Here is a 15,862-nt window from a genome sequence, read left to right as displayed (position 1 = left end):
CTGCTGCGTCCTGTAACCATAGTAACCACAGCTGCTGCGTCCTGTAACCACAGATGCATCAGCTGCTGCGTCCTGTAACCATGGTAACCACACAGACAGTGAAGGCTGAACTGGGATTAAACAAACCTTGTCGTGTCTCTTCAGCAGCTGATGTCTCTGCATGAAGTACTGGTCTTTGAGCTGCTGCTTGAACAGCTGGTGTTTCTCCTGCAGGTGGCGCTCTTCCAGCTCCCACATGGCAGCCTCCCGAGCTGTGGACACAGGCAGAGTGAGGGACATGTTCTCCACTGGACACAGGACTTCATTAAACTTCCCCAACCAGGTTTCAGCTGTTTGACTCGGACCTTCTTCAGGACTGGGTTCAGTCCACATTTCTGAGCAGTGCTGTTTAGGCAGCTTTGGATTAAATCCCAGCCGGTGCAAACTGCAAACAGGCTGCAGCTGAACGTCCTTTCTGAGCTCCTTTGAGGGTCTCAGAGCTGGTCTCTGCAGACCCGAGTCCAGGACTTTAATATCAGAACTGATTTCATCTGTAATCTGCTGCCGTTCCTGTCAAACTTTGATGTTTCTGGAGTTGATGTGATGCAGCTCATTCAGCTGGACGTTAAATACAAACGTTAAAGGCCTCCTCCTGACTCAATCTGCTGGAGCTCAGAGTATGTGCTGAGAACCACCCTCAGCTACTACCACACCAAGAGTTAAATCTCAGTAAAACTGACTGAGCTGTAGCTGGTTCTGTTGTTTATAGAGGGTCAATTAGCTGTGGCAGCCATGTTGAATCAGGTTGTCTCCAGATTAGAGAGCAAATAAATGTTGCTGAATAAAACTCTGACAGGAGGTCTGAAGACAATCTGTCCCGAGCCAAGCTGCAGGCCCCCAGGTGAGCAGCAGGTATGAGCTGAACCTCTCCGGGTGAAAGCTTCATTCATCATCATTATCATCATCAGAAGAAGAAGTGTGTGTGAGGTTCAGGGTTTACCTCTCAGAAGCTGCTGCTTGTGGTTCAGACAGTCCCTCTCGATGGTGGCCAGCTCCACTTTGTGCTGCTGGATTATTTTCTTCAGAGCAGAGTCCAGCTCCTGCTGCTGCTTCTGCAGGAACTCCTGTTCCTGGAGGGGGAGGAGCAGAAAGAATGATGCAGAAAGCTGTGTCACCTTCATGAGATTCAGGGAGAGAAACAGGATCAGACGAACGTGTCCTTCAGGCTTTCTGACAACTTCCTGTCCTCAGCTAAGGAACCAGACTAACACCTGGTGTTCACACCTGTCTGAGCTCAGCTGACACACAGAGTCTGAGGTTTGACACGTCCGTATGAGACAGACAGGTTCCCTTTCAGAGCTAAACTGTTGGAAACTTCCAGAGTTTATCCTGATTAACTGGGACAAAAAAAACTCTTCTGATTGGTTTCATTCAGGTTTCAGACAGAGGAGAAAAGGTGAGGCCGGGCGTCAGGAGGACAAAGGACTGATCAGAATATGGGACCGGTCCGATCCAATATCTGTCTGATCCGTCCACCGAGCCGGACTTCATGGTTCTGTGTGGCTGCAGGTGTTAAAGCTTTAAAAAGCTTAAACTGAACATTTAACATAACATAACTACTGATTTAAAGAGATAAACCTGCAGCAGGTGGAGACAGAGTGAGTCCAGGTCTGAGGACAGATTAGGACTACATGTAGAACAAACACAGACTGAATTAACCTCAGCCGTTATGCAAACACTCCCAGCAGAGCAGAGGAAAGAAGGACAAACTCAGGCCGGACGAACCTCTTTCTTGTGGTTCTTCAGCATGTTCTGGAACTTGGACAGCTCCTTGTCCTGCTCCGCCTTGATGCGTTTGGCCTCGTCTCTGAGTCGGGTGGTGTGCTCCTGCTCCAGCCTCTCGATGGTCTGTTTCTGCTGCCGCTCCAGGTTCTCCACCTCCTGGTCGTACTGACGCTTCTTCCCCTGCAGGACAGTTACTGTGAAGCCAAGCCTGAGCTGGTTCTCCCTGAACATCTGCACACTGCCTCATTACAGAAAATAATGAATAAATGCATCTTCCATCAGATCTTACAGAAGGACCAGCTGTGATCTGTGATCAGCTTCTGGCAGCCGCTGACTGAGGGATGGAAAACAACCTGATCCTGTTAGAAACATTAATCCACAGATGTTCTCTGAAGGTTCCCTTTAAACCCTCAGGTTGCTCCATTTATTTGCTTTAAGGCTGTGGTTTGTGTCCTTCTTATCCCATAATCTCTGTTTGAAACAGAGGAATCACTTCTGAACAAGGTTTTCATGATCTGTTATCTACAGCTCATGTTGTCATGTGGTTAAAGTGTAAATATGTAAAATAAACCACAATAAAAATAACCCTAAAATAAAAAAACTGTCCTCCAGGATCCTGATCTGACTCAGAACCCTGAGAGAGAAGAAACCAACCTAACCTCCAGTATTATTCTTCTTTATGGCTACCATCTGGTTATTTGTTATATTTAATATATTGCACCTTGTTCCTAAATGACTAATTCACAAACTTTATCAGCATTTTTTAACCATCTGCATCTAATGTGCCAACTAATGCATCACAGACCGATGCTTTAGAAGAACTAAAGGAAAGGTGTCGGGTATAAAATGTAACATTAGGCTGTGAGTTGAACCAGTTTTAGTTTAGGTGGAGCAGGGAGGTAATCAGGAGGAAACAGCTGACGGCTCAGCTATGAACTCCACCTCGCCGGGTTCGAAGACTCACCGTGGTCTCCTGTTCGAAGCGCCGGTAGATGTGCTCCTTCTGCTGCTGCAGCTTGTTGCTGAGCTGCTGCTGCGCCCTCTGCTCCTCCTTCTGCAGGAGGCGCAGCTCCCTCAGCTCCTGCCTCCTGCGGGAGGCAACAAAGGAGAGGTTTTCACTGCGGCCTTTTCCAGCCTGACACACGATCAGCTTTTACACTTTACTGTTAAACTTTTAGCTTTCTGCTTTCAGCTGATGTTTTACTTCCTTTAGCTCTAACAAACCTCAGCTGTGTCCTCCTCACACTTTTACAGAAAAGTCGTTACCCACCTGAGGAACCTCATCTCCTCGTTCTTGGTGTCGTTGTCAGTGATGATCTTAGACGTCGTAACGCTAACTTCCACCCCGTCCACCATGAATTTGCGGGTCTTCTTCAGCGTTTTCTTCTGGCGCTTTGTGTCCTGAGAAAACAACCGACGTGTCAGAGAAGAACTCTGGGTTCTGTCAGGGAGAACTTCCTGACTCACCTGAACAGAAATGGATCCAGGCTCTTTAGTTTTGGACAGAAAGCTTGAGATGGACAGATTCAGGTCTACGCTGCTGTTATCTGCAGTGGAGCAGCTTCCTGAGTCAGAATCTCTGTCCTTCTCATTTCTCCTTCTCTCCATCCCCTTCTTGACCTCATCAGCATTAATGCTGCCGCTGTCTTCAGGGTTCTCCTCAGTCTTCTCCTTCAGGGCAGGTTTATTGTCCTCTGGAAGAGTCAAAGTCACTTTGAGGTGTTTGTGTGGTTCTCCGTCCTCTGCTTCCTCTGCGGTGGGCGTGTTTTCCTCCTGAGGAGGCTCAGAGACACCTGGAACCTCAGCCGTGTCCACCTCCTTCTCATCCTCGGTGTTTAACTGCAGCTGCTGCATTTCCTTGGAAGGAGCTTCGGGTTCAGTCTCTGCCTCTGGGGCTTTTATTTCAGCCTCTTCGTTGTCAGTCGGAGTGTTCGGAGCTGCAGCAGGAGCAGAAGGTTCCTCAGAGCTGGTGTCCATCACATGGTTGGCCACAGGAAGCTCGGTCGGGGTGGACGCGGGTCGGTTCAGCTCCAGCTTCTCAGGGACCGACTCCAGGCTGGAGGGGGAGAGGGGGATCTTCTCATCCTCCGAACTGGCAACACTGACATCCGACGGGGCTCGTTTATGGCCCTGAAGAACAGAAAAACACGGCAGAGAAGTTAGTTGTTTTAGGAAGCTGATCTGAGACCAGTTTCCTGCAGGACTCTGATCCGCCTGCAGAAAACATGTCTGCTGTCCATAAAATAAGGTTTTTTATATTTGACACTTTCCCCCCCTGACACGAACAGCTGCACACTTTAGTGTTTTGACTGACCAGATGTGCCTCTGACTCTTCCTCCTCCTCTTCCTCCTTGTGCTCCTCGATCTCCTCCGTGACCTCAGCTTTGGCCTCGGCGATCAGCTCCCTCAGCGGCCTGCTGTCAGTCACAGTCGACACGAACGAATGCTGCGCCGGAGCAGAAACACAATCAGAGGTAAGGGTTTATTTAAACGAAAAGCCCATCGATCCTCGAGGGAATGCATATCACCCGCCATCTTTCATGTCTGGGTTTAAACTGAGAGCATCTTATGAGGAGAAGGAATGGAGCTGGAACCATTTTCATTTTCACGTCTCAAACTCAGGATGTGCTGAGGATCACTCTCAGCTACTACCACCCAGATTCTAGCTCAATATCTGTAAAACTGACTGGGTTATTGCCATTCCTGTATTTTTTAAGGTCAGATGCGTGTGGCACCCATCTTGGATTAGGCTGACCCCAAAATATAATCAGTTGCAGCTGACCAGCCAAGCTTCATTAAAATTCATTCAGTGGTTGATGAGATATTTTGCTAACAGACAGAGGAACACACGGCAGCGAGCGACAGTAACATCTGATGCATCAAATAAAAGTACTTCAGGATTATCAGACCCACAGAGGCGACGCTCACAGGTTTTAGAAGAGCAGCTGCTCTGATTTGATCATCTTGTTTATCTGAGAAAACTAAAAGCAGGTAAACACGCCCATCAACCTCACCTTCTTGGGTTTAGAAATCTGCTGCATGTACTGGACGGCAGGCCTGATGATGTGAAGCTTCTTGGATATTAAAACCTTCAGAGGAGGCAGACCGCTGTTCTGGATTTTTAAACCCATGGCGTCTCCGTCAGAGCGGCGCGGCGCGGCTCGGCGCTCTGCAGCCGTTCCTGTCGCTGCAACAAAGTGCGCTCGCTGCCTCGCTCCGCCGTAATAAGTGGCTTTAACTCAACTGAGCACCTTAAACCCGACGGAAAAAGATCAGCCCGCTCTGCTGACGTCAGCCCGGTCCGGTCAGGACAGACGGCGAACAGATGCCGCCGCAGGCTGCTTACGCCCCGAGGCCAGGTGGTGCGTGGGGGTGGGCGGGGGGTGGGGGAGGAGGCTGATGGTGTTCTGTGTTAGACAGTAAAGGTACCTGAAGAAGCTGTGCTGCGCCCCATCTGTTGTCCACATTCTTGTCCAGACAGCGCTTCAGGAAGTCCTTAAACTCTGGGGACCTAAAGTGTAGAATTCAGAACCTTCAGAACCCAAACATCAACTTACAGAAGCTTCAGGAAGTAAGCAGACACCTTTACTTTCAGCTGTTTTATTATGTTGCTGCAGCAGTTCATTAAAAAAATGAATGGCAGCATCATGATACAGGGCTGTTTTTCAGCAGCAGGGCCAGCAGAGCTCAAAGACAGGATTGTTGTGAGGAACGCTACAAAAACAGTTCTGCCTGAGCGTCCAGAACCAGAACCAGAAGCAGAACCGGAGGCCTCCACTGATCCGGGCTTCACGGCAGAGGAAGCTGCTGGAAGGATGAAACCAAGACTGACCCGTTTGCCCTCGGTTCTTATCGTTAGGCCTAAAGGAACCGAGGCGCCGCTCTTCACCTGCCCAACATGTCCCCACAGTGAAGCACGGTGGTGGCGGCACCATGCTGTGGGGTGTTTTCCAGCAGCAGGGACTGGGAGACTGATCAGGGCTGACAAAAACCTGTTCCACAGAGCCCAGGACCTCAGACTGGCCCAAAGGTTCATTTTCCAACATGACAAAGACGGGAGAAGCTCAGAGACGTCTCTGTGAATGTCCTCGAGTGGACGGGCCAGAACCCCGACCAGAACCCTGACCAGAACCCTACTGAACATCCGAGGAAACCTGAACATGGCTCCACCAACCAGACTGAGACAGAACATTTACAAAGATCCGACCCAGGTGAGCAAAGAGACCCGAGGCTGGAGCTGCTGCTGAAGGAGACGTAATATTTCAGTTTCTTTTTATTCTGTCTTCAGTCTGTTATTCTGAGTTATAAGATAAAATAATCATTAAAAACCTGTAGCATCAGGCAGCAACATAAAACAGGAAAAGGTGAAGGGGTGTGAATACTTCCTGAAGCTGCTGTAACCCTGAACAACTCCAGGCTGAAACTCACCAGCGTGACGGCTGCATCAGGGATGGGGGGTCAGATTTGGCTATTTTCAGCAGGACTCTCATGGGGTTCATTTCATGATTGGGGGGCTCGATCTGGGCCAGCTCGATGAGGGTGACCCCGAGGGACCAGATGTCAGCCTTGTAGTCGTAGGGACGGTCCTTGGACGTCTCGCACATCACCACCTCCGGAGCCATCCTGGTGGAGAGGACGGAGCGGTGACTTTCCTTCTTTACATCTGACATAAAAATCCTGTCGTGTTGGATGTTCCACTCACCAGTAAGGAGTTCCAATAAAAGAGTCTCTTCGCTGCAGAGTTTTGGTGTTTTTGGCAGAGACACCAAAGTCGGCTGGAAAGTGGAAGCAGAACCAAGAATCAGACAGAGAAGCGCCACCATCAGGATGTTCTTCCTGCCTCTGCCTGCGGCTCGTAACGCTTCAGTGTTGCAGCAGGCAGATGCTCCGGCGCCTCCGTGTGTTATGTCACTGTGTTATTTCAGCATGACTCACTCTGTGGATGTGTTGGTGCACAGTGAGAGCGTAACAGCCAAACAAGCAGTGTTCTGGATAAAACCATCAAACTAATGTTAGAGAAGTCGACTACTGTCGACTCTGAGTCACTCTTCTTCGGCTTCAGCTCGATGTGCTGAATCCATTTATAATTTATTCAAAAGAAGAGCACTGCTGTGAAAACTGCAAATGTCTAAAGAGCTGCATTATGGAAAATTAGAGGGATTTTTTCCACAGCAGAGATAAATCTGCTTCTCTGGTTTTAATTCTGACAGTTATTAAAAAACAATATTTATTAAAAGGCACAGTTTATAAAGACAACCCTTCTTTGCTGACGAGCCCTTAGAATAAAACACTGAAGTATCTGGAGGAACTAAATCTTCTCATTTAGTCCCAAGCATCCCAGGCTGCTGAGGCCAACCCGTTTGTTTCCATCCTTACCCAGCTTCACGTCCCCATCCAGACTGAGGAGGATGTTGCCGGCCTTCAGGTCTCTGTGGATGATCTTGTTTTCGTGGAGGTAGACCAGGGCCTGCAGAGTCTGTTTACACACCACCCGGATCTGAGGCTCCGTCAGGGGTCTCTCCAGTTCTACGAGGTTAAACATATGCTTTGAACTCCTCACTCTGTACAATCACAGCCTAATCCTAGGTGGTAATGGGGGTTAAACCACAATTAGTGTGTCAGACTAAAGAACTCCAACATGTGGGTGGCCTGCAGACGGCTCTGATGCCTTCAACTGGTCTGGTTTTCCCTTTTTCCTGGTCGGAGTCACAGTCAGAGCCGTTTCCTTGTTGATGATATAACATGTGAGGAAAAAGGAAGTGCTGACTCACCGAGCATGACGGCATCCACAGCCCCGCCTGCACAGAACTCAATGAGTATCTGCCAATGAGAGGGAAAATGAGACGGGATCAACGCTTTTATTCAAATCTGCAGGTTCTTATGTAAAACAGAATATCATAACAACTCATATAAGCTGTGATCTGTGCTTTAAACAGACAAGAAGAACTAATACTCTGGATAAACTCTGTGAATCAAACTTTACTGTGAGAAAGAAATATTCACTCTTATGCATAAAATACAGACATGAACGGTTCTGTTGGTTCCCTTCAGAGCTGAATGTATCACAGGAGCCTTTAAGTCACAGCCTTTCAGCTTCTTTAAAGAGAACGAACATCCACGGAGTAGTGTGGTCTGATTGACAGCACCGCTCTGAAGATGGAGCAGAAAGCAAAGAGAAGATCACAGATCATCTCCAGGCAGCTTCATGGTCCTCTGACCTCAGCTGACAGAAGGTTCCTGGGACAGGAGACAACCTCCCAGGATGTGGACGCAGGAGGAAATGCGACCCCAGGCTGATCAGATCGATAGTCTGGATGGTGGAAAAACAGCCAAGGAAACCATCTAAACTCAAAGGTCAACTTTCTGACTGCACCATCCGCCACATTTTAAATCATGGTGGGCTGCGTGGAGGCTCCATTATTGGCAGAGAAACATAAAAAAGCCAGACAGGAATTCACCAGAAAGCATGTTGACAAGAACCACAGTTTCTGGGACCGATGAGACAAAAGTGAAGCTTTTTGCCTCCAGTGACATCAGCTCCATGTTGACAGACAGGAAAACTAAGCTTTCAAGGAAAAGAACACCACACCTGCTGTGGGGTTTGTTTGCTGCATCTGTGCAGGATGACATCCTGGAGCGGTACTGCCTGTTGGTAAACCTCTCGTTGTGAAGTTCAGAGATCGCTCTTAAGGCTACCGCTGCTTTGGTCCAAGCCAGTTTCATTTGTTGAAACATTTAACTAAAACAGGAATCAAAAGCAAAGTTTGATCTGATTTAAATATGGAACCAACAATAAGGGACAACTTTAAACTTTCATCAGTTTCAAGTGATAGTTGTGTTGTTAGTATGAGCAGAGAACCAACAGATCTGTTCCTGTTTGTGTTTTATGTCTAAGAAAAACAAAGACTACACTAATCATCTGGCTGAAACAGTTGAAGAATGACCTTCCACCATGAATGAAACACTCTGAAGGCATTTGGAAGCTGATGTAAGAGGATTGGCTCATTCGAGGCCACGTTTCTCACAGCTGCTCTGGAGTTTGCAGGCCACGCGGACAAACCTTAGGCCTCATTCTGCAAATAGGATTATGGCTGCGGCTCCTCGAGCCGACCTGTTATAATGTTCAGTAAGAAAAAAGCATCTGGAGCCTCTTTACTGTGCTTAAAGATAACGTTGGTCAAAGTTCAGCCTGGGGAATCTGAGTGTTGCTCCGTAATAAACAGAACTTCTGTGGAAGAAGCTCTGAGGAACGTCCTGTGGTTTGGTCAAACAAGGTCAGGAGGAGTTAATCACGATTCTGAGTGACGTTCCTCGGCTCAGTCCCCTTCCAACAACAAAAGGCCCTGAAGGAGGACACACAAAGGCTGAGTCTTGGAGCGGTCTTGGCTGTTCTCCGTGCTCACGGTTCTAGTGTTTCTCTGTGGGCGTGCTGTTGTTTTAGTGGCTGTGCTGTCGTACAAAGGCCCCCTCAGACGGTCTGGGCTGCGGCTTCCTCTCACTTGTTTGTTTGACACAAACAGAACCGGGAACCCACATTTTTCTGATCCAGTCATGTGGCATAAAGAGGGAGGATGTGGCTGCATGTGAGATCACCTGAAATAGAAACACTGACAGCGATAATATTCTGAAACTGACATTATTTTAAAAAGCTGGAGTTTCTTCTGCAGACTTTGATATTTTAACTGTTCATACAGCAAAACGTTCAGCTCATATCAGAGATGGGTGATATGGCTGTTGGTTTCAGAAACTTTTTAAAATATTTAACTTTATTCACAAATATTTCCACCACAGATTCCACTGAGATCTCTTCAAATCCTGCAAGAACGTTGTTCTCTTTGAAGCCTTTTGCTTCTTTGAGCTTTCAGCTAATATTCAGCTTGTTTTTTAGTTAATATTCAGCTTCTTTTAGCTTTAACAACTCAGTTTCAGCAGCACTGACACATTAGCTTCCTCTGAAGTTATTAATCTGTTCCCCTCAGGCTCTGCTGGGATTTTACAGAATAAATTCTTTCAGCAGGAAAAGGAAATGTCCTGGATTCTGTCTCTTTGGACAAACAGGTGAAAGACAGGACACAATAAAACCCTCCTCCGTCAGACTGTGATCACTGTTCAGCAGAAACATTAAATCTCCAGCTGATCGTCAGAGTTAATGTTCAGATGTTTGTGTGTTGACTCACAGAGTTCTGGCCTTTCATAAAGAGTCATGGAGAAAAAACCCATCCTGGTTCAGTTCCAGGCTTACAGGACATAATCAAACTGATCTGGACTTTATCAGCTTCTGAAACAACTCAAATCTAACCTCAAAAACAAACAAAACATTCTGGGAGTGAAGAACCGGTTCCACCTGGCTGCTTCCTCAGGATCAGGAGGTTCTGCAGGTGTGTGTTAACACAACGCCAGGGCGGAAAGACATTAGCAATGACCTCAGAGAATCAATCTGGGAAGGGTCAAAGGTCATTTAGGATCCATCGTTCAGAGAGGAAGATTATTATGTCAATGAGCTCCATCTCAGCCTCTACAGGCCTCAGTCAGCAGGTTAAAGGTCAAAGGTTAAAGCCTCTTCTCTTTAAAAACAACATGGCAGTTCGACTCAGGTTCATCTGAAGGAATCACAAAACTTCTGGACCAGAGCCAGACCAGAGGACAGATGTTTACCCAGAATGCACTGCAGCTGTCAGTACGGCGGTGGAGGGCTGATGGTTTGGGCTGATTCTGGACTCAGATGTGATAAAGTCCAACAGAAAAGCACTGCTGGGAGTTCCTGCTGCTGGATCAGGCTCTGGAACCAGTTTGTCCCTCCCAGATTTGACATTTCACTTTTGTTTAATAAATAATGACTCGATGGACTCTGATGTGTCTTCTTGTTGTCAGAGCAGAAAAACTGCAGAACGAAGTAAAGACCAGATCAGTTGGATTGTTCTGAAACCCTAAACCTGAAGGACGGTGAAACTAAATAAGTCATTTGTTCATCATAGTTTGATTCTGTCCTGATAGGACCTGTGATTCACCTGAGCTGAAGGAGTTTCTCCTCACCGCCTGTAAATCATTTCAGAAACACTTCCTGTCTCTGCTCAAACAGGTGCGTTCAGTGTCGGGATGAATAATCAGTGTTTCCAGCACCAGCACCTCAGCTAGAATCAGTCTGCAGTGAAAAGGCCTCATGTCGGAGCGAAGGATTACGCCCTGATGTGATGATTAACTGCCCTGAAAGCTGACTGGTTCTGCAGCTCAGGTGAACTTTGAACACCATTTGTTACGACAGCAATAAAATGATTCTAGTATCAGCAGCATACAGACGCAGGTTAAACTAAATGTTTGTGTAAAACCTTGGAATGGGCGATTCGCATTTCTCCAAGAAACGCTATTTTGATTTTTTCTAAGATTTATCTTAATTAGAAATCAAACGTCATGGTTAAACGCTGACATTAAATATGACCTTGCAGGATATTTAGTCTTGGAGCTGTTTGGTTGTCAGATTTGGATCTTGCTGCAGAGCCTGCTGGACTCGCAGCGTCTCTGCAGCAACAAATGTTCGTGTGATTCTTCCCCAGCGCTGGAGTTTGGAGAAGACACTCCTAACAGCTCTTTCTCACACTCACCCACAGTTTGCTCTCATAATAAAAAGCGTCGAGCAGTTTGACAATGTTCTTGTGGTCGCAGGAGGCCAGGATGTCGATCTCCACCATGTAGTCCTCCAACTCCTCCTCGGTCTTTGTGTCGATGACTTTGGCAGCAGCTAAGATGCCCGTCTGCTTGTTCTGAGCCTGCAGGGACAGAAACACTGTTAGAAAGCTGCCTGGAAGCTTTTTCATCTTAGAAGATCCTTTACAACCATCTCAGCGTGGTAAGACTCAGACATGCATCTGACTCAGGTCTGCAAATATCAGCTGAACATGTGACTTGTTGCCCGATTGTTCTGGCTTCTCTGCAGACAGGATGTGCTCAGTGAAGTCGCCGCTGCGATATGGGATGCAGCCACTTCCCGGTGCTCTAAAGGGAGCCATGTTTGCTGTTTATTAAAGCCCACAAAGCTCCAATCATCCACCCAGGACTCCTTTGCTTTAAGGAAACATCACCTGAGAAATCTGAGCCGTTTTATCAAACAACTTTGTCTCATTTTTGACACCAAAAACACAAACTCTGAACTTTATTAGTCATTTTCTCCAATAAAAACACAAACTGTTTTGTTCTAAATCCTCTTATTTCCAAAAGACTGGCTTACTTCTCCTCTACAGCTAAGAAGGGAAAATATGAGCAGTCTGTCCCGTGAAATGCTGCCCTAGTCTAACTGTGTTCAAAATAGCATTTGGCAACAAAGAACAACCCTGACAGCCTGCTTGTGTGATCAAATTTAGTGTCACTCATGCAAATATGGCTCCAGTTCTGCATCAGGGTCCAATCAGGGGACAGGACCATTCAAATGAGCAGGAAGCTGCTCGACTTTCTGAAAATATCCACCAAACAGCCCAGAAGTAGTTTCTGAACACCATGAAAGCTCTGTGTGATTTATCTGTTTCAGGACAGGCTGGGACAAAAAGCAGACCTGGACAAACCCTGGACGAACCCTGGACATACCATGGACATACCATGGACAATCCCTCAAAGGTCTCTGAAACAACCTGAACTGACAGACGTGAAATTAAGAATAAGATACAAAAAAAAAATCAACTATTAAATCAGTCGTTGCTTTGAATTCTGGTTTAAAACTAAACTAATGAAATTGACTGTAACTAAAAGGACAGTCCCCCGAGAAAAGACAAACTAATGTGTCCTCAGGGACATGTCCTGTAATCAGCATCACAGGTGTCCTCAGTCCTGGAATCAGTCAGTCTGCCTGTTTAAAGGGGGACAGGTAGTCACAGGGCTGTTTGGGATCATGGTGTGTACCACACTGAACATGGAGGACAGGAAGCTGAGGACAGAGTTGTCTCAGGAGCTCAGAAAGACAATGACTGAGCAGCAGGTTAAAGGTCCACAGGACTGGAGACAACCTCCCTGGATGTGTCCACAAGAGGACAACTGAGGACAAACTGAAGAGGACAAATAATATGAATGGTAGTCAGAGGTGTGTTTGAGACAAAGTGGACTTAATGTCCTCTGGACAGATGAGACAAAACTGGAGCTTTTTGTCAACAAGTCCCATCAGCTCTGTGTCCACAGACCCAAACCAGAACCAAAGACCAGAACCCTGAACCCACAGGGGGACATGGAGGAGGCTCGGTTCTGTTCTGGGTCCAATGAAACCTGAAGACTATCAAGGCCTCCTGGAGCCAGATGTTCTGCTCAGAGTCAGAAAGCTCGGTCTCAGTCTCAGCTCATGGGTCCAACAGGATCATGACCCAAAACACCAAGAACGGGTCAGAACCAAACACTGGACCATTCTGAGCCCTGATCTAAATCCTGCTGAACATCTGTGGAAGGAGCTGAAACATCTGGAGGAGGAACCCTTCAGACCTGAGACATCTGGAGGAGTGGACCAGGATACCTGTGGACACCTGAGGACACCTGAGGACACCTGGGGACACCTGAGGACACTTACTGAAGATCTCATCCTTTTAGTCCAGGCCAGTTTCATTGGTATGACTTTAGTTGGTTTTAAGTTACAGAACCCTGCTGGTTGGATCAGAACCTTGCTGGCTGGATCAGAACCCTACTGGTTGGATCAGAACCCTGTCAGAACCCATCAGAACCTTGCTGGCTGGATCAGAACCCTACTGGTTGGATCAGAACCCTGACAGAACCCTGCTGGTTGGATCAGAACCCTGTCAGAACCCCATCAGAACCCTGGCAGACTGAAGGGCTGACACTCAGAAGAGGAGGAACCACAGATTGAAGTCTTACCTTGAAGACTTTTCCAAAGGCTCCATCTCCCAGCTCTCCTATGATTCCCCAGATTTCCTCCGGATTTTCGTCTCTGCGCACGTGCTCATATTGTTTCTTCTTCTTCTCCGAGCCCAGTTTAAAGATCTTACGGAAATTAAAAAACGACATGTTGTCCCTTTTCCTGCTTCAGAGCTCTGTAAGGACTGGACCGGGCAGGTGGATCTGAACAGAACAGTTCGGATCTAAACCGAGCTTAGCCTTTGACTCTGGTCCGACCTGTCCAACGTCTTCTAACTGTCTCACACACCGGGGACATTTTCAGACATTAAAACAACAACCTGCCCGCCTGGAAGCACCTAAAAGTGTCCCAGAGCTGCTTTTCCTCCGCAGAAGTGAGTGTTACAGGAAACTGGCCGTTGTTCCAACTCCTAAACTGGCCCGACAGCCCCGCGGGGCTCTTTTTTAATCCAACAAAAAACAAAAAAAATCCGCAGAAAACGCGTCGTTCTCAGTCTCAATCGTCGTTCCCGACTCAAGAACTCATTGATTTCATGAAGGGGAGGAACACGAACGTTCCGGCCGTGTCTTAAAATGCCTTTTAACCGTTAAAACAGTCATTTTCCTCAGTGTGTGCGGGACGGACGGCTTCAGCAGACTAGCGGATTTGGTATCCGAGCGCGTTCACGAGCTCCGCTGGCGCGCGCGGCTGTAGTTCTTCTGTGCTCGTGCTCGCGTGTTTGACGGTTGGCGGGTAATTCAGTCAGTCTTCTGTTGCCCTCGTCTGTGTGAAAATGACATATTTAAACACCAAAGATATATCTCACATGTTCCAAACAATAATAAAATAAATACCAATGATGTATTAATTCTTCATTACAGCATATTTGCTACAATCAGCCACAAATTGGCTTCAAAACACAACAATCAAGTCTCTTTGTGTTCGTGAAACTACATATCCCATGAACCATTGCGAAACAAAGACGCGCTACAACTGATGAGGGAAAATTAAAACATGTTCTTTCCAGACAAAAAAATATATGATTAATAAGCTGTTATTTCAAGGTTTCTAACACGGCGCCGTTTATTAGTTTATTGTTACAATTTATTTACACAAACTCGCTCCAAAACGCAACGGTTAAGTCTCTTTGTGTCCGTGAAACTACATATCCCATAAGCCATTGCGACATAAATCCGATGGGGAAAACCTTTTACGTGTTTTCATTTCAAACATAGACATATATGCGTTTGCGCCAAACTTTCTAACGCGTTTCACTCAACAGTAATTTGATTAGAATCATTTACGTAAAGTTTTAACAAAAAAGGCACTTGGCCAACTTTTTACGAAGAAATCGTTACCGGAGTTAGCTTGCTAGCTTCAGAGGGGACAGCTAGCATCCTGCGGAGAGAAAGAAGGGAGTGAAATTAAAACAAATTTCGGTTTTCCGTTCATAATGAAATGCAGACAGCTGCGATGGATCCAACCGAGGAGGCCCCATCGCTGCTGTGGGGACTGGACCCAGTTTTCTCAGCATTTGCTCGGCTGTACATTAAAGATATCCTGCAGATGACTGAGTCCATCCAGGTACCAGGTAAACACTCAGCCCACCCAGAACTAAAAGCTGCTGGGTTCGTGTTGTTTCAGCTCTTTTTAATCATTTAACATTTAATTAGATTAGTTCTCTGCTGATCAATAACAGAAGATAATCACTCAGTGGAAGACTGATTGGGGAAATAATGCCACAGTTTACAAAGACTTGGGGTTTCTTATCTATTATCTATTAGCACCATTAAATGATCAAAGTCCAGAAAACTCCGCTTTATTATATTTTACCAAACCACTGTGTTTATAAAACACTTAAAATCAGTAACAATACAAAACAAAGTGCTGCACAAGAAAACAAAGAAGCAGGAGGACAAAGGATAACAAACAATCTACAGAAAGAAACAAACAATTCAAACAAACAAATAAATAAAAGCACACACAGGTTAAAGGCCAGGGAGTAAAAGTCCATCCTTCCGTCCATCAATCAATCAGTCAATCAGTTAATTAATGATCTGCTGCTTCTCCTGGAGACAGTCGGGGGCAGCAGCTTCAGCAGGGAGGTTCAGACATCTCTCTCCACGGCCATCTCCTCCACCTCCTCCAAGAGGAGTCCAGGCCGGCTGAGAGACACGTCTCTGCAGCATGTCCTGCGTCCCTCCTCCACCTCCTCCAAGAGGAGTCCAGGCCGGCTGAGAGACACGTCTCTGCAGCATGTCCTGGGTCCCTCCTCCA

At 46.8% G+C, this 15,862-nt stretch overlaps 2 protein-coding genes across 3 annotated transcripts in view; one reads left to right on the top strand and one right to left on the bottom strand.

Moving 5' to 3' along the window:
* Positions 1 to 15,064, bottom strand: part of slkb (STE20-like kinase b) — a 19,441-nt gene extending 4,377 nt beyond the window's left edge. The window contains exons 1-15 of the mRNA XM_017441740.3: positions 14,944 to 15,064; positions 13,606 to 14,368; positions 11,364 to 11,528; positions 7,536 to 7,584; positions 7,141 to 7,290; positions 6,467 to 6,539; positions 6,193 to 6,387; positions 5,194 to 5,275; positions 4,079 to 4,210; positions 3,232 to 3,894; positions 3,035 to 3,165; positions 2,729 to 2,852; positions 1,765 to 1,944; positions 980 to 1,109; positions 127 to 251 (exon numbers count right to left, since the gene is read on the bottom strand). Coding sequence (XP_017297229.1) covers positions 127 to 251; positions 980 to 1,109; positions 1,765 to 1,944; positions 2,729 to 2,852; positions 3,035 to 3,165; positions 3,232 to 3,894; positions 4,079 to 4,210; positions 5,194 to 5,275; positions 6,193 to 6,387; positions 6,467 to 6,539; positions 7,141 to 7,290; positions 7,536 to 7,584; positions 11,364 to 11,528; positions 13,606 to 13,755 — 2,349 coding nt within the window. The 5' untranslated portion in view covers positions 13,756 to 14,368; positions 14,944 to 15,064. The remainder of the gene's footprint in view (positions 1 to 126; positions 252 to 979; positions 1,110 to 1,764; positions 1,945 to 2,728; positions 2,853 to 3,034; positions 3,166 to 3,231; positions 3,895 to 4,078; positions 4,211 to 5,193; positions 5,276 to 6,192; positions 6,388 to 6,466; positions 6,540 to 7,140; positions 7,291 to 7,535; positions 7,585 to 11,363; positions 11,529 to 13,605; positions 14,369 to 14,943) is intronic.
* The window catches only part of stn1 (STN1 subunit of CST complex), a 6,455-nt gene continuing 5,344 nt past the window's right edge, over positions 14,752 to 15,862 (top strand). Inside the window, exon 1 of one of the 2 annotated variants that reach the window (XM_017441742.3) lies at positions 14,752 to 15,176. In XM_017441742.3, coding sequence (XP_017297231.1) covers positions 15,044 to 15,176 — 133 coding nt within the window. In that variant the 5' untranslated portion in view covers positions 14,752 to 15,043. The remainder of the gene's footprint in view (positions 15,177 to 15,862) is intronic. The other variant, XM_017441741.3, reaches the window with a different exon arrangement.

The sequence above is a fragment of the Kryptolebias marmoratus genome, linkage group LG3 (genome assembly GCF_001649575.2).
Source record: "Kryptolebias marmoratus isolate JLee-2015 linkage group LG3, ASM164957v2, whole genome shotgun sequence".
Classification (NCBI taxonomy): domain Eukaryota; kingdom Metazoa; phylum Chordata; class Actinopteri; order Cyprinodontiformes; family Rivulidae; genus Kryptolebias; species Kryptolebias marmoratus.
This window is presented reverse-complemented; position numbering and strand designations above follow the sequence as displayed.